This window comes from Cydia fagiglandana, chromosome 25, assembly GCF_963556715.1.
Source record: "Cydia fagiglandana chromosome 25, ilCydFagi1.1, whole genome shotgun sequence".
Classification (NCBI taxonomy): domain Eukaryota; kingdom Metazoa; phylum Arthropoda; class Insecta; order Lepidoptera; family Tortricidae; genus Cydia; species Cydia fagiglandana.
The window spans coordinates 10543197-10569468 of record NC_085956.1 but is presented as its reverse complement, the minus strand read 5'-3'; the positions used below and the strand labels follow the sequence as shown (position 1 = coordinate 10569468).

The window sequence follows — 26272 nt, the reverse complement described above, 5'->3', positions numbered from 1 at the left end:
ATTAGTCTTTGGGAAGAAGTCTGTAATATTAGTTTGCTTCAAAGCACATTGCTGAGACTGATCAATAACATTTTTTTATCAGAAATACCTAGTGCCGGAAATGATTTTACAATAACAAATGCTCGTGCAACGATGAACTTGAATTTGTCTCAAAATGTAGGGTACTTACACTTACCTCTGCAGTCTGATAACTTTGAATTGTCGAGTGTTTGACGCCTATGAGTTCGAATTAACGCGTCGTTTTGTTACGTAGTGATGATTTTTTGTTCGAATTACCAAGTGCTTAAATGTATTGAATTATTTCGAAATATAAAGAGATTTTCTAGGGAACTCATGATAACTTCGAATTATAGAGAGGTTCGAATTATCGCAGATTTGAATTAACGAGAGTCGACTGTAGCTACAGTACATTTACTGCCATCTTTCGACAAAAAATTAACACTGTTAGAACGCCATTTGCGCCATCGCTCGAAAAGATGGCACCACACCTTTGGCCTAGTGTCGAGTAGATGGCGTTAATTTCAATCGTGTGAAGGGATCATAATAAATATATATATATTTAACCAATTAACGCATATCAGTGAAAGAATAAGGATCAAAGACAAATGGCGTTCTAACAGTTTTAATCCTCAGTCGAAACATGGCAGTAAATTTACTGTGACTACATAATTTACTTTGACAATCCGCCTCTATACACTCTAATATTGTCTTTGCTGTGGCTGACGCACCCCCTCAAGACACAGTCTGACTTTAGAATATGCATGTCGGCGGCCGATCGTAAGATCAGGCATATCGTGAAATTCCTAGGCAAATCGTGAAAAGTGAAAATCTTTGACTCGTTCCTACGACTCGACTATTTAAATTTTTTTGACATACGGGGCTCTCTTTGGCGCTCTCACTCTAAATACTTTCCGCTGCCCCCAGGACCTCGACTCCCCCGACGTAGTATCATCATCGCAGGAGGACCGCTCAGCGTACCAGGCGCTCTTGGACCCGTACACGGGCAGCGTGGCCCTGAGACCCACGCCGCAAGCGCGGAGCCCCCCCGCGCAACGCCGCAGGATACAACTGGTATGTTGATACATCTTCTAAATACTTTCCCCTGCCCCTAGGACCTGAACTCCCCCGACGTAGTATCATCGTCGCAGGAGGACCGGTCAGCATACCAGGCCCTCTTGGACCCGTACACGGGCAGCGTGGCCCTGAGACCCACGCCGCAAGCGCGGAGCCCCCCCGCGCAACGCCGCAGGATACAACTGGTATGTTGATACATCTTCTAAATACTTTCCCCTGCCCCTAGGACCTGAACTCCCCCGACGTAGTATCATCGTCGCAGGAGGACCGGTCAGCATACCAGGCCCTCTTGGACCCGTACACGGGCAGCGTGGCCCTGAGACCCACGCCGCAAGCGCGGAGCCCCCCCGCGCAACGCCGCAGGATACAACTGGTATGTTGATACTTCTTCTAAATACTTTCCCCTGCCCCTAGGACCTGGACTCCCCCGACGTAGTATCATCGTCGCAGGAGGACCGGTCAGCGTACCAGGCCCTCTTGGACCCGTACACGGGCAGCGTGGCCCTGAGACCCACGCCGCAAGCGCGGAGCCCCCCCGCGCCACGCCGCAGGATACAACTGGTATGTTGATACTTCTTCTAAATACTTTTCCCTGCCCCTAGGACCTGGACTCCCCCGACGTAGTATCATCATCGCAGGAGGACCGCTCAGCGTACCAGGCCCTCTTGGACCCGTACACGGGCAGCGTGGCCCTGAGACCCACGCCGCAAGCGCGGAGCCCCCCCGCGCAACGCCGCAGGATACAACTGGTATGTTGATACTTCTTCTAAATACTTTTCCCTCCCCCCCAGGACCTCGACTCCCCCGACGTAGTATCATCGTCGCAGGACGACCGGTCAGCATACCAGGCGCTCTTGGACCCGTACACGGGCAGCGTGGCCCTGAGACCCACGCCGCAAGCGCGGAGCCCCCCCGCGCAACGCCGCAGGATACAACTGGTATGTTGATACTTCTTCTAAATACTTTTCCCTCCCCCCCAGGACCTCGACTCCCCCGACGTAGTATCATCGTCGCAGGAGGACCGGTCAGCATACCAGGCGCTCTTGGACCCATACACGGGCAGCGTGGCCCTGAGACCCACGCCGCAAGCGCGGAGCCCCCCCGCGCCACGCCGCAGGATACAACTGGTATGTTGATACTTCTTCTAAATACTTTTCCCTGCCCCTAGGACCTGGACTCCCCCGACGTAGTATCATCGTCGCAGGAGGACCGGTCAGCATACCAGGCGCTCTTGGACCCATACACGGGCAGCGTGGCCCTGAGACCCACGCCGCAAGCGCGGAGCCCCCCCGCGCCACGCCGCAGGATACAACTGGTATGTTGATACTTCTTCTAAATACTTTTCCCTGCCCCTAGGACCTGGACTCCCCCGACGTAGTATCATCATCGCAGGAGGACCGCTCAGCGTACCAGGCCCTCTTGGACCCGTACACGGGCAGCGTGGCCCTGAGACCCACGCCGCAAGCGCGGAGCCCCCCCGCGCAACGCCGCAGGATACAACTGGTATGTTGATACTTCTTCTAAATACTTTTCCCTCCCCCCCAGGACCTCGACTCCCCCGACGTAGTATCATCGTCGCAGGACGACCGGTCAGCATACCAGGCGCTCTTGGACCCGTACACGGGCAGCGTGGCCCTGAGACCCACGCCGCAAGCGCGGAGCCCCCCCGCGCCACGCCGCAGGATACAACTGGTATGTTGATACTTCTTCTAAATACTTTTCCCTGCCCCTAGGACCTGGACTCCCCCGACGTAGTATCATCATCGCAGGAGGACCGCTCAGCATACCAGGCGCTCTTGGACCCGTACACGGGCAGCGTGGCCCTGAGACCCACGCCGCGAGCGCGGAGCCCCCCCGCGCAACGCCGCAGGATACAACTGGTATGTTGATACTTCTTCTAAATACTTTTCCCTCCCCCCCAGGACCTCGACTCCCCCGACGTAGTATCATCGTCGCAGGACGACCGGTCAGCATACCAGGCGCTCTTGGACCCGTACACGGGCAGCGTGGCCCTGAGACCCACGCCGCAAGCGCGGAGCCCCCCCGCGCAACGCCGCAGGATACAACTGGTATGTTGATACTTCTAAGTACTTTCCCCTCCCCCCCCAGGACCTGGACTCCCCCGACGTAGTATCCTCATCGCAGGAGGACCGCTCAGCATACCAGGCGCTCTTGGACCCGTACACGGGCAGCGTGGCCCTGAGACCCACGCCGCAAGCGCGGAGCCCCCCCGCGCAACGCCGCAGGATACAACTGGTATGTTGATACTTCTAAATACTTTTCCCTCCCCCCCAGGACCTCGACTCCCCCGACGTAGTATCATCATCACAGGAGGACCGGTCAGCGTACCAGGCGCTCTTGGACCCGTACACGGGCAGCGTGGCCCTGAGACCCACGCCGCAAGCGCGGAGCCCCCCCGCGCAACGCCGCAGGATACAACTGGTATGTTGATACTTCTTCTAAATACTTTCCCCTCCCCCCCAGGACCTCGACTCCCCCGACGTAGTATCATCGTCGCAGGAGGACCGCTCAGCGTACCAGGCCCTCTTGGACCCGTACACGGGCAGCGTGGCCCTGAGACCCACGCCGCAAGCGCGGAGCCCCCCCGCGCAACGCCGCAGGATACAACTGGTATGTTGATACTTCTTCTAAATACTTTCCCCTCCCCCCCAGGACCTCGACTCCCCCGACGTAGTATCATCATCACAGGAGGACCGGTCAGCGTACCAGGCGCTCTTGGACCCGTACACGGGCAGCGTGGCCCTGAGACCCACGCCGCAAGCGCGGAGCCCCCCCGCGCAACGCCGCAGGATACAACTGGTATGTTGATACTTCTTCTAAATACTTTCCCCTCCCCCCCAGGACCTGGACTCCCCCGACGTAGTATCATCATCGTAGGAGGACCGGTCAGCGTACCAGGCGCTCTTGGACCCCTACACGGGCAGCGTGGCCCTGAGACCCACGCCGCAAGCGCGGAGCCCCCCCGCGCAACGCCGCAGGATACAACTGGTACATTATACAAATGATGAATTATAAATTTTAAATTAAATTAGATTTATTTAAGACCAACAAAGGATCAATTTCGTTAGTGACACATTTTAATCTTACAACTAATGTTAGTAGGTATACACACACAACTTATTGAGTAACTATCTATTACATATATATTTACATAATAATATAATTAATTAATTTAATTTAAGCACATGTGGAGTGCACCACAGTGGTTCAGGTAGGCCCCATCAAACCTATCTGCATACATGGCTAGGATGCTGTTGGTGCTGTTCCTCACTCTGCATAACAATGAAGTGGCTCTTTTGCGCATAATGGCAGCAAAACTGTCCACGCGCGCCTCCGCAAACATTGTTGACGCGCTGCAGTAGCGAGGGAGCCCCATCAGCACCCTAAACGCATTATTATACTGTACGTGCAGGGCACTCTACTGTTTTTGCGTGTAGTTCACCCACAGACTGCTGGTGTAAAAAGATGTACAAAAAGCTCGGAACAACGTAATCTTTACTGCCGGTGAGCTACACGCAAACCTGCGGGCAATTATGTTGATCTTCTTCTTCCTCGCGTTATCCCGGCATTTCGCCACGGCTCATGAGAGCCTGGGGTCCGCTTGACAACTAATCCCATGATTTGACGTAGGCACTAGTTTTTACGAAAGCGGCTGCCATCTGACCTTCCAACCCAGAGGGTAAACTAGGCCTTATTGGGATTAGTCCGGTTTCCTCACGATGTTTTCCTTCACCGAAAAGCGACTGGTAAATATCAAATGATATTTCGTACATAAGTTCCGAAAAACTCATTGGTACGAGCCGGGGTTTGAACCCGCGACCTCCAGATTGCAAGTCGCACGCTCTCACCGCTAGGCCACCAGCGCTTTTTCACCCAGTGGTTCCTAACATTTTCAGTCCGGTAACCCCTATGACTCAAGGCCTGTGCACACCGGCTGCGTGTGCGTGACGTGTACGTGTGCGTGCGGAGTTGTATACAAACCCTTATGAGAGACGGCACACCGCTTGCGTGACGTGTGCGTGTGCGGCTCCAACTTTTTAGCGCACGCGCACGTCACGCACACGCAAGCCGGTGTGGCTCGGCCTTTATATTTCTGGCAGACTTGTTGTTGGTTGACTTGTTGTCTTGTTGTTGTTGTTTGTCTGGTTGACTTGTGTTGTCCTATCTACTAAATAGGTAGATTGGAGTCAGACCAAGACAAGTCTGCAACTTTTTTGATAGCAGAGAGCAAGTGTTATTTTGAACGTTGATCTTCTATAAAAAAAAATTTATAGCCTATACATATACGTCTCACTGCTGGGCACAGGCCTCCTCTCAATCACTAGAGGGTTTGGGCTATAGCCCCCACGCTAGCCCAATGCGGGTTGGGGACTTCACACACACCTTTGAAATTCTTCGCGGATGTATGCAGGTTTCCTCACGATGTTTTCCTTCACCGAAAAGCGACTGGTAAATATCAAATGATATTCCGTACATAAGTTCCGAAAAACTCAATGGTACGAGCCGGGATTTGAACCCGCGACCTCCGGATTGCAAGTCGGCCGTTAAATCCACTCGGCCACCACCGTTTATATTGTCGGCTATTGTCACAATTAAATTGCCAGCTTGGAATCAATACCTAGTGAAGGAAATACGGTTAATATTCTTTTGTTTTGAAATCGAACGAAATAAAAGAAAAGCATCTCTATTCCAATTGAAAATGGTTTAAATTACCTACATTGAAGTACGAGCACACACACACACACTTAAGAACACTCTTAAGATAACAGCCAACAGGAGTGGTCATTTCTCCATACTAACGTATTCGACTGTTTCCTCCGTGGGTTTTGATGCTAGAGCACTGATTTTTTCAACACAGATTAATATTGTCAATATCTGTGTCGGACCGTTTTACTTTTTTTTTTATTTTTGTTTTTTAAGGCGCTAGAGCCCTTCAAAAATGGCCAAAATCGCCTAATTGACTATGCCGTAATGAGAGGCGTAGTATTCAAAACTGATATCAATAATTAGCCAAAAAAGCAAAACGGTCCGACACATATAATTTCATAATCATTTAGATTTCCAAGTTTGGTTAGGATTGGTTAAGTTTTGGAGGAGGAAACAGTCGAGTACGAAACCTCGATTTTTGAGATTTTTACGCGGGATTTTTCGCTTTGTCCTTATCGCACTAGTTTTAGGAGCCGCTTCCGTTAGCGAGACGATATTTACCTAAAATATTTAAAACTCAGCTCCTGTTTCGTCTTAACTGTCCATCGGTGGACCTAATGCCTTTTGTAATAAGGTTGACGAACTGTCAGTTAGCAGTGTACTGTGTACTACGGGTAGGACAGTGGGCCTTAAAAAATTATCATAAAATAATTTTCGTTTAAAATCGATCGGTTGACCTTATAGTGAGTTTTTCTGAAAATATTAAAGGCCTGTGCACACCGGCTGCGTGTGCGTGCGGAGTTGTAGTATACAGATCCTTATGACGAGAGACGGCACACCGCTTGCGTGACGTGTGCGTGTGCGGCTCCAACATTTTAGCGCACGCACATGCGCACGTCACGCACACGCAAGCCGGTGTGTACATGCCTTAACACTGTGTAAGTGCCGCGAAGATACGCCCTTTCGCTTATATGGTTTTTGATATAATATGAAGGTAACAGAGGGGTCCCTTTGATTCCCATAAAGTCTTAAGTTATAATGTGTTGTTTGTGTTTTTGTCATATTATCATTAGTCCTAAAACTGAAACCGTTAACTTTTCAGGATTTTCGTAACGTTATCCTATAGTTAGGTTAGGTTTGTTTTATGGCAATCCTGAAAGTTACACGTTTCTAAGAAAAACAAATTATGACTAACGAAAATTCGGACAAACTATACACTATGACTTATATAACTTTTTGGGAAACAATACAGACCCAGCCGGCCTAGCCAAGGTTACAATCGCTATCGCTTCGACAACGAAAAGCATTATGTCTCTCTATCACTCTTCCATATTAGTGCGACAGTGACAGTTACGTTTCGATCGCTACGGAGCGTAAGCGATCGGCATCTTGGCTACGCGGCCAGGTACAGAACCCTTCATTACGCGTGGTTCGGCACGCACTTGGCCGCTTTTTGTAAATTATAAAACCACGGATTAAAGAGCGACAAAGTATAAAATGTTGATAACACATTAGGTACACAATAGTAACGGTGGGAATTGGAACAATAAGGCGTTATCGAACGCTACCATTGTTCTCAGATATGCGCTACTAATGTCAAACTTACATAATTGTACTGCTTTTTAGGGTTCCGTACCCAAAGGGCAAAACGGGACCTTATCACTAAGGGCCACCCCACATCTAGCGTCCCTCGAGCGTCGGCGTCTGGTCAGCGCTATGGAAAATGACGTCGCTGCGCAGTTGCGTCGACGTTGCGTCGAGCAGCGGCCATAGAATTGTAGACGCCGATGTTCGAAAGACGCCAGATGTGGGGTGGCCCTAAAGGGGCCCACTGATTAACAGTCCGCCGGACGGTATCGGCCTATCAGTTAGAACAAAATTTTGACAGTTCCGAACAACTGACAGGCCGATACCGTCCGGCGGACTGTTAATAGTGTTAATCAGTGGGCCCCTTAAGACTCTGTCTGTCCGTCCGTCTGTCACAAGGCTGTATCTCGTGATCTGTGATAGCTAGACAGCTGAAATTTTCACAGATGATGTATTTCTGTTGCCGCTATAACAACAAATACTAAAAACAGAATAAAATAAAGATTTAAATGGGGCTCCCACACAACAAACGTGATTTTTGACCGAATTTAAGCAACGTCGGGCGGGGTCAGTACTTGGATGGGTGACCGTTTTTATAGATATGGTACGGAAGTACGGAACCCTTCGTGTGCGAGTCCGACTCGCACTTGGCCGGTTTTTTATTAAACTATTTTGGTGGCAAACTTCTTCCTCGCGTTATCCCGGCATTTTTGCCACGGCTCATGGGAACCGGGGTCCGCATGACAACTAATCCCAAGAATTGACGTAGGCACTAGTTTTTACGAAAGCGACTGCTGATCTTCCAATCCAGAGGGGAAACTAGGCCTTAATGGGATTAGTCCGGGTTTCCTGTTTTCCTTCACCGAAAAGCCACTGGTAAATATCAAATGATATTTCGTAGGTACGTAAGTTCCGAGAAACTCATTGGTACAAGTCGGGGTTTGAACTCGCGACCTCCGGATTGCAAATCGCACGCTATTACCGCTAGGTCACCAGCGTTTCGAATATTAATTTAATTAATTTTTAATTTGTCTTTGGTTTGTATTTGTAGTTTCTTTGTATTGTATTTTATTTTGTAGTTTCACAGTGCCTTGGTCTTACTGTAATGCTGTGTTACTTATGTGACTAATAAATAAATAAATAAATGAATAATAAAATATTTCAGTGATATTTTTTTAGAAATAATACCTGACGTAATTGGATGGCATGATAGAAGTTGTAACAAAAATAGTGCGTTTCAGGGCATATTCGGTATCCTCGTGCCGCCCACCATACAAAATTATAGCCAAGGAAATTAGAATCTTGTTGTATTTTCAATTGGGTTCATTTTCATTTGTTCGAAATTTTACGAGACAAATGAAATGCTACATCCTAATGTACATTGGGCGGCACGAGGGTATAGGCCCCGTGCATGAACTATAGGGGGCAGCATAGGAGCCTTCAGATTTTTGGCGCGAGGATTTTTGGCATTCACCCCCCATAAGGGGGAGGCCTATGTTCAGCAGTGGACGTCTTATTTATTTATTTATTTATTTAAACTTTATTACACAAAACATAAAAATAATGTACAAATGGCGAACTTAATGCCTAATGGCATTCTCTACCAGTCAACCATCAGGCCAAACAGAGACATGTAAAAATGGCTGAGATGATGATGATAATGATGAATGTTTGTTTGTTCCAGCCTCCTGATGATGACCAATGCAGTCTGGACAGCTGCAGTGTGCACTCTCTAGAGTCCGAGGAGGAGCCCCCGGAGCCCGAGCCGGAGCCCGGGTACCACACACCGGTCGAACAGGAGCACAGCAAAAGGTAATACATTCATTACATTACAGTGGTATTAACATTCAACAATTCATCATCTTCTTTTGACAACTAATCCCATGATTTGACGTATGCACTAGTTTTTACGAAAGCGACTGCCATCTGACCTTCCAACCCAGAGGGTAAACTAGGCCTTATTGGGATTAGTCCGGTTTCCTCACGATGTTTTCCTTCACGGAAAAGCGACTGGTAAATATCAAATGATATTTCGTAGGTACATAAGTTCCGAAAAACTCATTGGTACGAGCCGGGGTTTGAACCCGCGACCTCCAGATTGCAAGTCGCACGCTCTCACCGCTAGGCCACCCAGCGCTTCGTTCGTCATCTCAACAATTCGCTGAGTATAGGCCTCCCTTCGCGTTCGCCACATCCCGGTCGTGGTTCAGTCCCATCCAGAACTGCCCACCCCCCCCCCCCTCTCCCCCCGATCTTCCGAATGTCGTCCACATCGAATTAGGTTTGTTCTGAAATAATTTATAAATGGCAAAGAGTAGTAAATATTGTCACTTGTCAGTCTTATTTTATGTGTTAAGCTCTTGTCTTTAGAAAATAACCCAATGATTTTGTCTCCAGGTCTACAAATACAGTCAGCTCATGTAGCGCGAGCGAGCCGATACCAGAATACTCGGCCGCCGAAGAGCTGAGGAACGAGCGGTCGTGGCTGAGTGTACCGCGGCCGGGCGGGCCCGTCACCTGCGACATGAAGGTGACTGTACTTTACCCTCAGGTCTACAAACACCGTCGGCTCATGCAGCGCGAGCGAGCCGATACCAGAATACTCGGCCGCCGAAGAGCTGAGGGACGAGCGGTCGTGGCTGAGTGTACCGCGGCCGGGCGGGCCCGTCACCTGCGACATGAAGGTGACTGTACTTTACCCTCAGGTCTACAAACACCGTCGGCTCATGCAGCGCCAGTGAGCCGATACCAGAATACTCGGCCGCCGAAGATGAGGGACGAGCGGTCGTGGCTGAGTGTACCGCGGCCGGGCGGGCCCGTCACCTGCGACATGAAGGTGACTGTACTTTTTATGTTTCATACAACCACGGATTGTATATACAGTCAGCAGCATAAGTTGCTAAATAAATATAAAACTACCTTGACACGCTGTTATTCTCTTCAAATATCAAATATCAACATTTATTCAGCAAATAGGCCACAAGGGCACTTTTACACGTCAACATTGAATTTACATAAAAGCAAAAATAATAACATCAACAATTTTATAAAATAAAACTAACAATTCAATCTAACGTATTACAATTACTAAGAGATGTATATGGTCTCTTAATGTCGAATTACATACAAAATACAGATAAAAAAACACACAAAAAAATCTATAATATCTTATCAATAAAGTCGCGTCAAGATTATTCTGAACACTTAGCCCGCTTAGCAACTTCTGCTGCTGACTGTACCTATAGTCTTGTGTCTTTAGGTATTTAAATAAAAGTAAACAAACAATTTTTACATTTTCGGGTAGTTTAACTATAACTATAGGCCATGGTATGGTGCAATCTTTTCGAGCGATGGCGCCATAACCTTCAGCCTACTCTCGAGTAGATGGCGTTAATATTAATATTTAACAAGTTAACACATATCAGTGAAAGAATAATGATCAAAGTCAAATGGCGTTCTAGCAGTTTTAATCTTCTGTCGAAAGATGGCAGTAAATGTACTGTAGCTACATAATTTACCATGACCCATGACATTAACTGTCTATTTCAAATTCTCAAAATATTACACATTACTTATAGTATGTACTTAACTGAACGAAAAGCAGTTACTGAAACCCGTTAATGTTTGGGTCATACTGAGCAACTTTTACTATGGGACCAATCCCGAAAACGCGGAAAAAATTGGATGTCTCATACATATTGCTGGCCTGATGTTTCCTATGGGAGAGTCAATTTTTTTCCGCGTTTTCGGGGTTGGTCCCATAGTAAAAGTTGCTCAGTATGACCTAAACATTAACGGGTTTGAGTAATTGCTTTTCGTTCAGTTACATACTGTATAAGATTTCCTTATTGAAGTGAAAACTTCTTTAGCGGCGCTGGGCACTTTTTGAGGTGGGGAAAAAATGATAAACTCGAGACAGCGATCACGTGACCGTAACGTTTAGATGGCCACTCATTTAGATGGCATTTAAATCAATAAAGAAAAACTCAATAACATTACATGAAAAAGGTTCTAATCTTGTACAGGTTGAAATACTTGAAATACGAGGATCTCACAGTTACATTCTAACTTTATATCGCTCAAATATAATTCAATAAAGCTACATCTTGATGAAATCGCTAATAAAAGTGAACTCTAGTACTGGTGAATAAAACTCAAAATATCATGACCAAATATATTTAGATGCGAGGTCTGCAAGTGTAACTTTACAATTTCTATTCGAATTTAATAGTAGTTTATGTGACTGCTACATAATGAAAGGCATTAAAATACGAGTGTGGGTTTAAGAAACGAACGAAGTGAGTTTCTTAAAAGGATCACACGAGTGTTTTAATGCCTAATTATGTACAGTTACATACACTACTTTATCTACACACATATTATTACCTTCTATTATATATTCACTAACCTCATATTTCAACCGACATCCATCGTTGCTGTCTGACTTAACTCGCAGATTTGAGAGGTGGCGGCTCCTAAATATCTTTTTATCACTCATTTTACAGGATACTTTTGCTTAAAGTTTGTTTATAAACAACTATCAAATCAATTTTATAACCTAAAACTAATTAAAAGATGAAACTGTAAGTCAAATGGCGGTAAATGAAAACTTTTTTTCACAAATGTCACGCATCCGTAGTTTTTTTTAATTCATAGACAAAAGAATGAAGTCCCTATTCTCATGCCACTCGAGATCAAATGTCGTACGGTTTATATTAAAAAAATATACCGAATTGACGTTTCGTATCGATAATTGTTTTAATATCTATGGATACTAGAATAGACACCCACTTGAGTTTTGACAGCTGTTCCAAATTTAAAATTCATAACCTTACAAAAATCTGTAAAGTTATAACTTTAAAGTACAAATTTTACCTACTACCACAGATAAGAAAGTTCTCATAGTAAAATTGGTTGTGATAATGCTGGTCATTTCCTACGGTTTCTGAATGCATTTTAGAGCAGTAATGATATGTGCGTAGATAAAACAATTAACGCTACAAATTTGAATTTCGAATTTTAAACAAGCTCACTGACCAGCAATTTCGGAACTAAAGTTTTTCAATAGAAAGGAGTCAATTATACATAGTGCTGCAGACATTTTGGACTAGTCATTGAGCCCGTTGTTTTTTTTTATTATTCATTAATATTTAATTGGCAGGTGATCGAGCCATACAAGAGGGTGGTGTCCCACGGTGGCTACGACGCATCGGGCTGCGCTCTGATAGTCTTCAGCGCGTGCCATTTGCCTGACGTCCGCCGGACGGACTACCACTACGTTATGGACAATCTGTTCCTGTAAGTAAAGCGCCATTCATTTATTACCTAAGACGATTTTTGCCAGTTGTTGACCCCCTCCCTTCCCCCTTCTCCCTTGGTTTATGTAAGAAATAATAAGAAAATATTGGCTATATTACGTAAGAATCACCAGGAAAAAAGGAATACAAGTCTGGTTTGTTTTAGTTTTCATTAAAAAAAAAACATTTTTGGAATGGGTATTTGTACCTCTAAAGGTACTGGAGCCCGTTTAAGCTAACTGTGTTTGATAGCATAGCATAGAGTGTGGGTCAGTGTTATTTTAAATTTTAAACGTCATTATTTCATAGAAATTTAACAAAACTTGATCTTACCCTTGTAAAAAAAAAAGATATGTTCGACCTCCTTCTCACCCTAAATCGACTTACGTAAGAAATGGATGGCGCCTAATTAGATTGGGTCGATTTGGCTAATATCAACTTTAAATTGAATTAATAAGGTTGAAATTGTATTGACGCGTGTAAGTACTATGTCTGGAAAAGGGATAATATGATAAATACTTTGCAGGTACGTCATATGGACGCTAGAGCGGCTGGTACCAGATAACTACATCCTGGTATATCTATACGGCAGTGCGGGACCGAGGCGGCTGCCCACCATACACTGGTTGAGGGAATACTACAAGCTGATAGACAGACGGTAAGACAGTATACTGGTACCATAGCGACTGGTACCACATAACTACATCCTGGTATATCTGTACGGCAGTGCGGGACCGAGGCGGCTGCCCACCATACACTGGTTACGGGAATACTACAAGCTGATAGACAGACGGTAAGACAGTATACTGGTACCATAGCGACTGGTACCTGATAACTACATCCTGGTATATCTGTACGGCAGTGCGGGACCGAGGCGGCTGCCCACCGTACACTGGTTGAGGGAATACTACAAGCTGATAGACAGACGGTAAGACAGTATACTGGTACCATCGCGACTGGTACCAGATAACTACATCCTGGTATATCTATACGGCAGTGCGGGACCGAGGCGGCTGCCCACCATACACAGGTTACGGGAATACTACAAGCTGATAGACAGACGGTAAGACAGTATACTGGTACCATAGCGACTGGTACCTGATAACTACATCCTGGTATATCTGTACGGCAGTGCGGGACCGAAGCGGCTGCCCACCATACACTGGTTGAGGGAATACTACAAGCTGATAGACAGACGGTAAGACAGTATACTGGTACCATCGCGACTGATACCAGATAACTACATCCTGGTATATCTATACGGCAGTGCGGGACCGAGGTGGCTGCCCACCATACACAGGTTACGGGAATACTACAAGCTGATAGACAGACGGTAAGACAGTATACTGGTAACATAGCGACTGGTACCAGATAACTACATCCTGGTATATCTATACGGCAGCGCGGGACCGAGGCGGCTGCCTACCATACACTGGTTGAGGGAATACTACAAGCTGATAGACGGACGGTAAGACAGTATACTGGTACCATAGCGACTGGTACCAGATAACTACATCCTGGTATATCTATACGGCAGTGCGGGACCGAGGCGGCTGCCTACCATACCATACACTGGTTGAGAGAATACTACAAGCTGATTGACAGACATTTCTTTGCGGTGGTGGTGGTGCGATGCGTCACCCACAGCAAAGAGAATATTAGAGTGTATAGAGGCGGATTGTCAAAGTGAATTACCTTACCTTACCTTACCTTACACCTACTAGCACTCTATATAAGGAGACGAAAATACTAAATATTTCCCAAACTTATGTATACAACACGTGCATCCTTGTAAGAAAAATCATAAATAAAGATATACATAGCCATATAACGTTCACTAAAAGATCAGAGGTACAAAAAAGGTTGACGCGACAAGCTAATAACATACTCCTTCGTCCACCCAGAACATTATATGGGAAAAAGAATATAATATACGAAGGAGCTCAACTATACAATAAACTACCAAAGGATGTCAAAGATGCCAAGTCAATGACGGTCTTCAAAAGAGCACTAAAACACCACATATTAAATAATAAATCTAGGTAGGCCGTCTGTTTATACGCCAAGTACTTATTATCAATTATTTATTTTCAATATAATCTTATCAAACATCTCTTAAGGCTTTTTCAATAATATTTTACCAATAGATATATACTTACATAATTTTTAAACCACAGTTAACATACTTTGCATAACAAGTTAAACCACCCTATAACTAACCAGTCGTCACACGTAGTAGTTCGGTTTAACTGGACTCAACGCACCGCATAACATATTTGCACCGCGCTTGTTGTTGCCAAGCGCCTTTGTACTTAAGTCGTTTACCGTTTTTGCATGCTACCCTCTCCTATTTAGATTTAAGCAAAATTATTGTTTTCTCAGTAAGTGATTTATGTAAATCTTTTGAGAAATAAATTTCTTAAACCGTAAACCGTGAATTATGTAGCCACTGTAAATTTACTGCCATCTTTCGACAGAACATAAAACTGTTAGAACGCCATTTGCCTTTGATCCTCATTCTTTCACTGATATTATTTTGTGTTAACTTATTAAATATTAATATTAACGCCGTCTACTCGACTATAGGCCAAAGGTGCAATCTTTTCGAGCGAGCCTACTCCCGAGTAGATGGCGTTAACATTAATATTTAACAAGTTGACACATATCGTGAAACGCTGGTGGCCTAGCGGTGAGAGCGTGCGACTTGCAATCTGGAGGTCGCGGGTTCAATCCCCGGCTCGTACCAATGAGTTTTTCGGAACTTGTGTACGAAATATCATTTGATATTTACCAGTCGCTTTTCGGTGAAGGAAAACATCGTGAGGAAACCGGATTAATCCCAATAAGGCCTAGTTTACCCTCTAGGTTGGAAGTCAGATGGGAGTCGCTTTCGTAAAAACTAGTGCCTACGTCAAATCATGGGATTGTTTGTCAAGCGGACCCCAGGCTCTCATGAGCCGTGGCGAAATGCCGGGATAACGCGAGGAAGAAGAAGTTGACACATATCAGTGAAATAATAATTATCAAAGACAAATGGCGTTCTAACAGTTTTAATCGTCTGTCGAAAGATGGCACTAAATGTATACATAATTTACCATGACAGTAACTCTATTTCAAATTCTCTTTGGTATTATTATCAGAGCTCGGCAGGGGTGAGCCGTTTTGACGTCACTTATGTCAAGTGTAAATATTAATATAGATACACCTTAGAAAGAAATATTAAAATAAAACTTTATTAATTATAATTAAAGTAAAATGACAATGCCTTATGTACAAATAAACTTTAATAGTAGCATATGGATGGATATACATATTATTAGAAGAGGTTTACAGTAAACCTCTTCTAATAATATGTATATCCACCGTTTACTAAAAAAGCTTGCTATAAAATTCATTTGTTTTAATGGCGACGTAAAGATCGTAGCAGAAAGGCAGCCTAAATAAAATAATTTCTTTAGTTATTAAATTACACCACATAATATACCATCGAATGACAAGGCATGTCCATGTTATGCAAACTCTGAAAACAGCTCACCCCCGCCGAGCTCTGATTATAATAATAACTCATGTGCCTATTGTCCGTCTGTTTGTCAGGTTACGGAAGAGTTTGAAGCATCTATACCTGGTACATCCCACGTACGGGCTGAAGATCTTTGTGGCGTTCACCAAAGCTTTCGTCAGGTGAGTTCGAGCTGTCAATTTATACATTTACAATCATATAACATGCCACCCTAAACTAAAAATGAATTCTATTCACCTACAAACAGAATTATTCTTAGTATAAGGTTTCAATAACTATAGTTGTTTTTTTTTAGCATTAGATATAATTAAACAATCTTGATGTGTCTTTTAATTGAAAAACACATTTTAAAAATAAGTTACAACAAATATGTAACAATTATGAATCTAATACGTTCATTTATATTCTTCTGCTTTCATAAGTAATAGTTATTGATTTTTAAAAAGCGTTTTTCAATTAAAAGACATGTCAAGATCGCTTACCTTCTTTCAAGTTCTTTCTAATGCAAAAAAAAAAAACGAACTATAAAATGAATTCTGTGTATAGGTGAATAGAATTAATTTTTTGTTTAAAGTGGCCAGTTACTGGCGAATCACCCTAAAACCCTTCATTTTATGACTTTTTCAGCTCAAAATTCTTCCGCAAACTGAGCTACGTGCGCAACCTGGCCGAGCTGATGTCACTCGTGCCAGTCGAGCCCAACGCCATCCCTGAGCTGGTGAAACAGTACGATGCAGGCAAGCGGTAGACTTCGGTACCACCGACCACACTTCACTGTCCATAGGTAAACCTTATTACAATAGGCATAAGGTCCAATGATGGACAGTTGTGTCGCTTAACTTCGCGGGTAAATCCATTCGACCCTCTTAGCAAATAGACTGTATAGAGGCGGATTGTCAAAGTAAATTATGTAGCCACCAGTGGCGGCGCGTCAAACATGTCCATAGGCAAGCCGGAGCTAATTTGGCTTACTTACATATTTTCTTTACAACTCTGCTCAAACGTCCAAAAACAGGTAAGTAGGTGGGAATCGACTTTTATGGACGCGCCGCCACTGGTAGCCACTGTAAATTTACTGCCATCTTTTGACAGAAGATTAAAATTGTTAGAACGCCATTTGGCTGTGATCCTTATTCTTTCACTGATATTGTGTTAACTTGTTATATAGGCCAAGTATGGTGCGATCTTTTCGAGCGATGGCGCCATACCCTTCAGCCTACTCTCGAGTAGATGGCGTTAATATTAATATTTAACAAGCTAACACATATAAGTGAAAGAATAATGATCAAAGTCAAATGGTGTTCTAACAGTTTTAATCTTCTGTCGAAAGATGGCAGTAAATGTACTGTAGCTACATAATTTACCATGACAGTAACTGTCTATTTCAAATTGTCTTAGGAAATATGTACCCTATTACCTTGTCTTAATACCGAAATTGCAAAATCTGACTGTTGGATTTACCCGAGTTTGAAATTAAGCGACTCAGGAGTGTTTCCGTTTGTATTAAGGTAATTTAATAAAATCAGGTCAGGATTTTTCAAATGTACCCCCTTTTTTTAAGATTAGAATTTTTCTAACCTCAAAAGTAGTGGTAATTAACTTTTTCTTTCGAAATGCTAGAGTTCCTAATATGATGTTTGATATTGCGGTACAAATCTGAATAACTATGCACTGAATCATAATGTCTTTTACATAATATGTAAAAGACATTATGATTCAGTGCATAGTTATTCAGATTTAATTTTAGAAGAATAAAGTACTACTTTTGAGGTTATAAAATTTCTAATCTGAAAAAAAAAGACTATATAATAGGTAAATCGCGCAAAAATAGGTATAGGTTTGGAACTTCTGACCTGAGGTATCATTTCGGTTCATAAATATGCACCCCTGGCAATGGCATGTAAATTAATTGTTTATTTTAATTTTGATATTTAATTTCTTCAGACCATTTTTAACTAAAAACAAATCTACATTCGTATATAATTCAGTAGGTACTTAATTTAATTTAATTTGAATGTTTTGTGTTCCGCCAGTGGAGTTCAACCTTGTGTCCATATTATAAAAAGTACATTATATAAACTTGTATTTTTAGTGTAATTGTAACTAGAAACTGTTTAAAATTTCATGTTATGTTAGGTACTTTGTGTGATATCTTAATGTGAAAATGAAAACTATTTTAGTTTGAGCAACTTCAAAGTACAGTAAAGTTATTGATATGTAGCAGAGGTGTTCTTACACAGATTGACTAAGTCCCACAGTAAGCTCAAGAAGGCTTGTGTTGTGGGTACTCAGACAACGATATATATAATATACAAATACTTAAATACATAGAAAACACCCATGACTCAGGAACAAATATCTGTATCATCATACAAATAAATGCCCTTACTGGGATTAGAACCCAGGACCATCGGCTTCGCAGGCAGGGTCACTACCCACTAGGCCAGACCGGTCGTCAAATACATATGTGTGCAGGATTCGGTGGTTTTCCAGGGTCCATTCAATGAATACGTTTATTTATAATGATAGAAAATTAATTTTATTACGTGTGTAAAGTGGCTTTATACAGCTCAAAATTTAAATGTAACGAGTAACGTGTATATCGTGTCGTATATCAAGGCGAATGAACGAGACAAGATGAGCGCGGAGAGGGGCGGTAAGGCAGTTGTCGTCGCAGCGCCGCTAGGTGTCGCTAGTAGGTGCGTGAACAATATGTAACTCCATAGCAAAGACATATGTAACTTCGTATAAGATGAATAAAGTCTAAGGAAAAAAACGTGCCTCGGAAATAAAGAAAAAGTCATTCTCGGATAGATGCCGCACACACCTTTAACCTATGCTCGGCTAGACGGCGTGACGACACCGTTTCATATTTAACAATTTTAACACATAGATATCAGTGAATGAACATGGATCAAAATGATATATAAATAATAAAATCATTTATCCATATAATATACATTTTCTTGATAATTTAATACGTTTTCATTTTGAGTTTTAGTCGTGTGTCGATAGATGGCAGTAAATTTTTCTGTGACTACAAAATTTACTATGACAGGACCCCTCTATATACTATCTATAATTTTTGCCCGTAGTTCGACAGCCGGAATAATTGGCGCTGTATGTTGCCATATGAAGAGTCTCTTTTCAAAAGGACTTATTTTTGTGTGGCGTTCAGAGAGAAATAAGCCTTTTTGAAAAGACTCTTTTTCATATGTTTTGTGATTAATTTATTTGTGTGTGTGTCCACTTATAAAACACATTTTTTTCTTAGAATATACCTCTTCTACTATCAATAACTACGTAACATGGAGAAACGTCTTGCCGTTTTATGCATATATTAATTTAGGTAAAATAATAGTTGATTTGTGCCATTTTTTTCGAATATTAGAAAAAAAACGTGTAATTTCTTAATGTTTACTATCATTTATTTGGAATTTAACGAATCATTCCTAAAAAGTATTATTTTATTATGTAACGAATTTGACATTTATAGTTAATTTTTTTAGCATTAGAAAAAAGGTGAACAATCTTCATGTGTCTTTTTATTGAAAAACACCTTTGAAAAATAAGTCACGGCAAATATGTAACAATTATGTATCATATACGATTATTTACATGCTTCTGCTTTCATAAGTAATAGTTACTGATTATATGTGACGTTCCACGACAAAAGGTACCTTATGGCGGCTGCCGCTTACGTCGCATAGCGCCGCAATAATATTGGAGCGGCGTTAATAATAGCGTAAGTGCCAACCGCCATAAGGTACCTTTTCCCGTGGGACGTCACATATAGAAAGATTAAATAGAAAAGACACGTCAAGATCGCGTAGTCTTTTTGCAATGCTAAAAAATGAACGGTTAAAAAATGGTATTTGACATTCCATATCAGTAAATAACTAAATACGTATATGAATAATAAAATTAATGAAATATAATGAATATTGGATAGTAAAATTATTAAATGGTTTTATGTACTTTTGCAATTGTACAAAAAATCTGAATTAATGATAATTGTATTAAAACTGTATTAAGGTACCATCGGCCGCACTGTTAACTGTACATCGGTGGACCTTACGCCTTTTGTAATAAGGTCCACCGATGTACAGTTAACAGTGTTGCTGTATGTACAGTCGCCATCAGATATATCGGAGCGCCCAAGGTGCTCACAAATATGTGTACACGCCTCTATTGTCAAGGCGTTAGGGTGCGTGTTCAGATATTCTGAACACCTTGGCCGCTCCGATATATCTGATGGCGACTGTACTTGGTTACTATTACTTATTTTTTTATGAAAACATAAAATAGGACCAATTAAAGCAATATTTAATAAATTCATAATAAAACAATGTTTATACTTCACTACATATTAATAATCAAGAAATTATGCTATTCCTTTCTCTGCACTGCGTTAGAAAGAGACACACGCTCTCAGTCTCTAAGAACCTGTAGCGGCCCACCATACGAAAATCAGTGGTATAAGAAAATAATTTAAAATTTATTTGATTTTAAAATCGTATGAAACATAATAAATGGTACCCTGTTCCATTTCATAATTATTTAAATATCATTGGTCATTTGTACAGTCACCTGCAATAATATGTTACACAACGAAGGCCGCATAAATATCTGACACGACCTTATTTGTAGAGCCATAAGAGCGTGCCACATATTTTTTCGGACTTAGAAGAGTAACATACTATTGCAGGAGACTGTACTAATATTAGGACAGTGGGACGCTAGTGATTATTGTACAATAGTTTTGTAAGTTTGTATCTTCCTGCCAATATTATTAGCACGATACTTTCACTAAAACTCTAGGAAATTCGGTGAAATGGGTGGGTCAACTTTTTTTTGTTATTCTGTCAGCCAGGCGACAGTAAGTAGCATAGTTTGTTCACAGTGTAAAAAGTAACAGTGGACCGACGCCTTTGATGTTCGCGTCATGGCACAACTGCCCAAAGATTACAAACATTTCAAATAAAACACGCTAGCCTATGGGTACTATGGTACCGAGCGACTAGTAATGGCGATGTATGCAGCTCGGGTGCGCGCGATATGTTTATTTTGAATACCATAAAACCAGGTGTCTAAGAGTGACCCAGGGGACCGTAACCTTGGCAACATCGAGAAAAAGTTGATCCACCCAAATATAGATATTTTAATATAAAAGACGTACCTGTTATCTGGCCCTTACCTTTAATATAATTAATTAATTCTATAAAATTATTAATTAAGATAATTTTAAGTTACAACTTGGAATCTCTTTACCGAGAATGTCTATTTTACTATAAAAATACCAAACAACTTAAGTTTATTTGTGGCTTTCCATCACAGAAGGGTCGTTATGCTTCAAGAGCAATAAGGACCTTTTTATCTGAAGTTCCACCAGAAATTCTAATAGAATGGTCCTTATTGCACATGAAGCGTAAGGATCCTTGTCTAATGGAAAGCCACATTTTAATAAAAATGTTACTTCTTAGGGATCATCCATTAATTACGTCACACGAATTTCTAGGTTCCCCCCCCCCCCCCCTCCTTGTCACATTTTGCACACCCCCTCCCCACCTGCTGTGACGTCACATTTTAGGCAGTTTTATTTTCAACGAAATCGGCAATACTAACTCGGCATTATTTTTTTAATAAAAAATATTTTTGGTAAAAGAAATATTAGTAATTTTATTATAACACAAAACCAATTAGGAACGAAAATTGCCTACTTCCAAAACCTCATTATTTAAATGTACAGCGAATAAAAAAATATGTATAAATTAATTTTCAGTTACTGATGAATAGTGATGAAGTTAAAATGACGTCACAAAGTTTGTGACTCCCCCCTCCCCCATGTCACAACATGTCACATTTTCTTGACCCCTCCCTCCGCCTAAACGCGTGACGTAATTAATGGATGACCCCTTAGTTTAATCTGATTATTGTTTACACACTAATGTTGTTGAAAAAGTATGTCTCTCCTATTATTACTCATAAATATTTTTATACATTTTCTATTATAAGAATATGCCATAAAACATAATAATTTGTTAGCCATAATAATGTATATCATGAAACGAAATCTATACAGTTGTTCGAATTTCACTGCCGCTTTTTCGGGTTATTCCCACTAGTTACCACCAAGTTGTTACCAGTGGTAACTACTGGGAATTTTTTTCCCACCTTTTACCACTGGTAACTACTGGGAATAAAAATTCCCAGTAGTTACCACCAAAATTTTGTTAGAGTTAAATACTAATAAAAACACTAAATAGTGTAGTATAAATATATAGAGTAATTTAATAAATAATTATAAGTTGATTAGTGTTTTAGTAAACTCCCTTAAAAGTGACCAAAAATATTGAAACAGTTTAACCGGTACTTGTACAAAAACTATGATATATGTACTAAAGGATAATTTTAATAATCCATTTAGATGATTTTTCAAGTGATTTTATTAGGTAATTCAAAATAACTCTATTTATACTATTCATACCTACTGTTTTTATTAGTATTTAACACTAACAAAGTTTTGGTGGTAACTACTGGGAATAATAATTCCCAGTAGTTACCACAAACCCGAGTTGGTGGTAACTACTGGGAATTTTTATTCCCAGTAGTTACCAGTGGTAAAAGGTGGGAAAATAATTCCCAGTAGTTACCACTGGTAAAAACTTGGTGGTAACTAGTGGGAATAACCCGCTTTTACACACTTATATTAACTTCTTCACTTACTCGTCATTATTTATTCTCTGTATCTTTAGGTATTTAAATAAAAGTAAACAAACAATTTGCACATTTTGCGGGCAGTTATAATTATAACATTTATTGGTTAACCGACCAAATAGAAAACCATCTGACTTTAACCTACATCATTTGATCGTGTAATGTTTTCATCTACCCTCAACTGGCTTAAGGAGCCATTTGAGGGTAGATTTTGTTTACTTTTATTTAAATACCTATAGATACAGAGTATAAGTGAACATTTAAAATAAGCACATATAACAACGAAATAGTCATAAATGTAGAGAATGCAAAAAATATGATCTGAATTGTAACTAGTATTATAGAGTTCTGATTTCTGAACCCCTAAAGCAGCGGTCGGCAACCTTTTAGCAGCCAAGGGCCACAGTAGTTAACGGAGGTGACGCGGGCCGTACTTTGTTAATATGTATTACTTTATGAGACATTGTCGTTTGTCACTATTACATACAAAATAGCCAAGGCGGCACTCGGGCCGCAAGTGACAGGTTCACGAGCCGCATGCGGCCCGCGGCATATTCGCTGCCCTAAAATGTAAATTTTATTCGATAGCGTGAAGTGACTCTATCGAATGAAGCGCTATGGAATATAACGCGTATGCATTAAGTGTTATTTTGGATGGGGTGGGGAGACTCCTGACTTCGGGCAAACTCGGCTCCGCTCGGCTCAGCATTGCTCCGAGCAATTATTACTGTTGGCACCACTTGACGTCCCTTTGCGTGCACGACCACAGATAAGATAACTACTTAAATTTTGACAACCCTAAATAGTCGAAAGGGATAGTGCGGTAAGTTAGAAAGGGATATCATGATTCGACCCTGAATCGCTGTCAAACTTCGGTTTTGTAGGAAGTGTCCTTTCTGTACGGTAGTACTATTACTTATTCTGTGGTATGGGAGATTTTGAGTTTCCAAAACGTCTCGCTTGGCGCGCTGTTAAAATCCCATACAAAATGAGACTTAACGCGTACGACACGTCAAGCTATCGAATGTATATCTGTATCTTAAGGTATTTAAATAAAAGTAAACAAAATCTACCCTCAAATGGCTCCTTATGCCAGTTGAGGGTAGATGAAAACATTACACGATCAAATAATGTAGGTTAAAGTCAGGTCGTTCAGTGACTGATCCAGGCGGTTTTGTATTTGGTCGGTTAACCAATAAATGTTATAACTACCCGAAAATTTACAAATTGTTTGTTTACTTTTATTTAAATACCTTTATTTAGATACAGAGTATAGGCAGTAACAAATGTTTAACAACGCCGGGGCCGGATGGTCTAGTGGTCAGGAAGCCTAAAGAGGCCCACTGATTAACAGTCCGCCGGACGGTATCGGGCCTGTCAGTTGTCCGGAACTGTCGAAATTTTGTTCTAACTGACAGGCCGATACCGTCTGGCGGACTGTTAAGGCCGAGCCACACCGGCTTGCGTGTGCGTGACGTGCGCGTGTGCGTGCGCTAAAATGTTGGAGCCGCACACGCACACGTCACGCAAGCGGTGTGCCATCTCTCACAGGGATCTGTATACTACAACTCCGCACGCGCACGTGCACGTTACGCACACGCAGCCGGTGTGCACAGGCCATTAATCAGTGGGCCCCTTAAGCTGAAAACGCCGGTTCGATTCCGGCCTCGACCACCAGAGGGCTTGGTCACATTTTCTTTAGAGCAGCGGTCGGCAACAGGCGGCCCGATGCGGCCCGCGAACCTCTCACTTGCGGCCCGCGAGCCCCCCTGGCTATTTTGTATGTAATATTGTAAAATTTTTTGTATGTAATATTGTCACACATTAACAAAGGGCGGCCCGCGTCAACTTCCTTAACTACTATGTGGCCCTTGGCCAGCGTGGCTCACTCCGCGATTTCGTCGCTTTGCAACAGGTAGCTAAAAGTACATCCGTTCCACACCAATTTTGGTGGCTAGCCATAAGCCGCGCGTGGCGCTGTCGCCACCTAGCGGCCATATCTGTCCTGATCGTAACAGACGCGTTTTGTTAGAGAGTGAGTCTTCTGTACCTAGTACTATTATTTTCACCACACCAGCTCGGAAAGAATTACTTTGCACTTCAAAAAAGAATAGCAAAGTTGCATTTTATCCACATGTGAGGCAAAGTAATCAAATGCAAATTTTGAGTTGTTTTCTTATGTTTGCTGGTAGAATTGACTTTTAAATGATGATTTTGGATGATAAATATTTATTAACATTCATTTGGATTTGATTTGGTTTGATTTTGTTTGATATTTTACATTTAATATTTGCTTCGGGTTGGTGTGGTGAAAAATTTAGTGTTTCACTCGGGGGCAAATTTTGTTTAACCCTCGTGCTTTGAAACCCTCGCAACGCTCAAGATTCCATTTTTCGAACCACTCGCTACGCTCGTGGTTCAATTTTGGAATCTTTCGCTTGCTCGGGTATCAATATTAGTACGAGCGGTTAAACAACAACTTTACCCCCTTGTAAAACAAATAACTATTATTCTGTGCCTTGGCTGCTAAAAGGTTGCCGACCGCTGCTATAGAGTCCCCGAGTCTAGACGGACTCCTCTGTAATCTCATTAGAAGTATTTTTGTACATAATTTAATTTAGCATTTAAACGATTTGTTTGATTTTGTTTTTGTTTTTTTTTTATCCCAGCTACCCACTTATTTTTCCTTTTTTTTTTGAGATTTATAATTATTTTCATAATTTTGGTACAAATGTAAAGGGCTCCACCGATTAAATAAATGTGTCATATTCAAGCAAATGGTACCACATTGTCGCTTGCCATAAGGACGCTCTGACAGGTTATTTGTATAAAGATACAAGCAAATTTATTCTTTACCGGCAAAGTGGTACCTTCTTCTTGAAAACGCCACAAACATGAATATGAGTAGATGATTAGTTTAGTGTTCTTCTATAAAGAGTGAAAGTGGTAGGATTTAGCAGACGATTAAACCGCGTGAGGCCCAATGTGCAATATATTGTACATAGCTGTAAAAGTGCATACCCACATTCATAAAGTGACTGCATTTTGCAGTTAGGTGTACAGTCAAATAAAATTTGAACTTTTCATAAATATTTGAAAATCTAATTAACGAAAATTTTATATGGTAATAAAATAATTAAATGGGATTTTTATTTTTTGATAATTAAGTAGGTGTTTTATAATTTAAATTTTGTTCAGGATCCATTAATTTAAATCTAAGTAGGTACCAATGCAATACATTCACACAAATAAAATATTTTTCTATATCACTTGTAGAACGAAAGTTAGATTTATATATAAGGAATATAGTGTTCAATGTCTATGTATAGTAAATTATGTATGATATATATTATATAATTAATAATTATATTGATATGTACAAATATTATACATTAACAATAGGCCATGT

The 26272-nt window shown here is 41.7% G+C and overlaps 1 protein-coding gene across 1 annotated transcript in view; it reads left to right on the top strand.

The window, feature by feature from the left end:
* Positions 1-17040, top strand: part of LOC134676784 (protein prune homolog 2) — a 29716-nt gene extending 12676 nt beyond the window's left edge. Inside the window, exons 4-10 of the mRNA XM_063535165.1 lie at positions 925-1071; positions 9014-9141; positions 9727-9859; positions 12491-12627; positions 13153-13284; positions 16221-16307; positions 16774-17040. Of these exons, the coding sequence (XP_063391235.1) occupies positions 925-1071; positions 9014-9141; positions 9727-9859; positions 12491-12627; positions 13153-13284; positions 16221-16307; positions 16774-16894 (885 nt within the window). The 3' untranslated portion in view covers positions 16895-17040. The remainder of the gene's footprint in view (positions 1-924; positions 1072-9013; positions 9142-9726; positions 9860-12490; positions 12628-13152; positions 13285-16220; positions 16308-16773) is intronic.
* The last annotated feature ends 9232 nt before the right edge of the window (positions 17041-26272 follow it).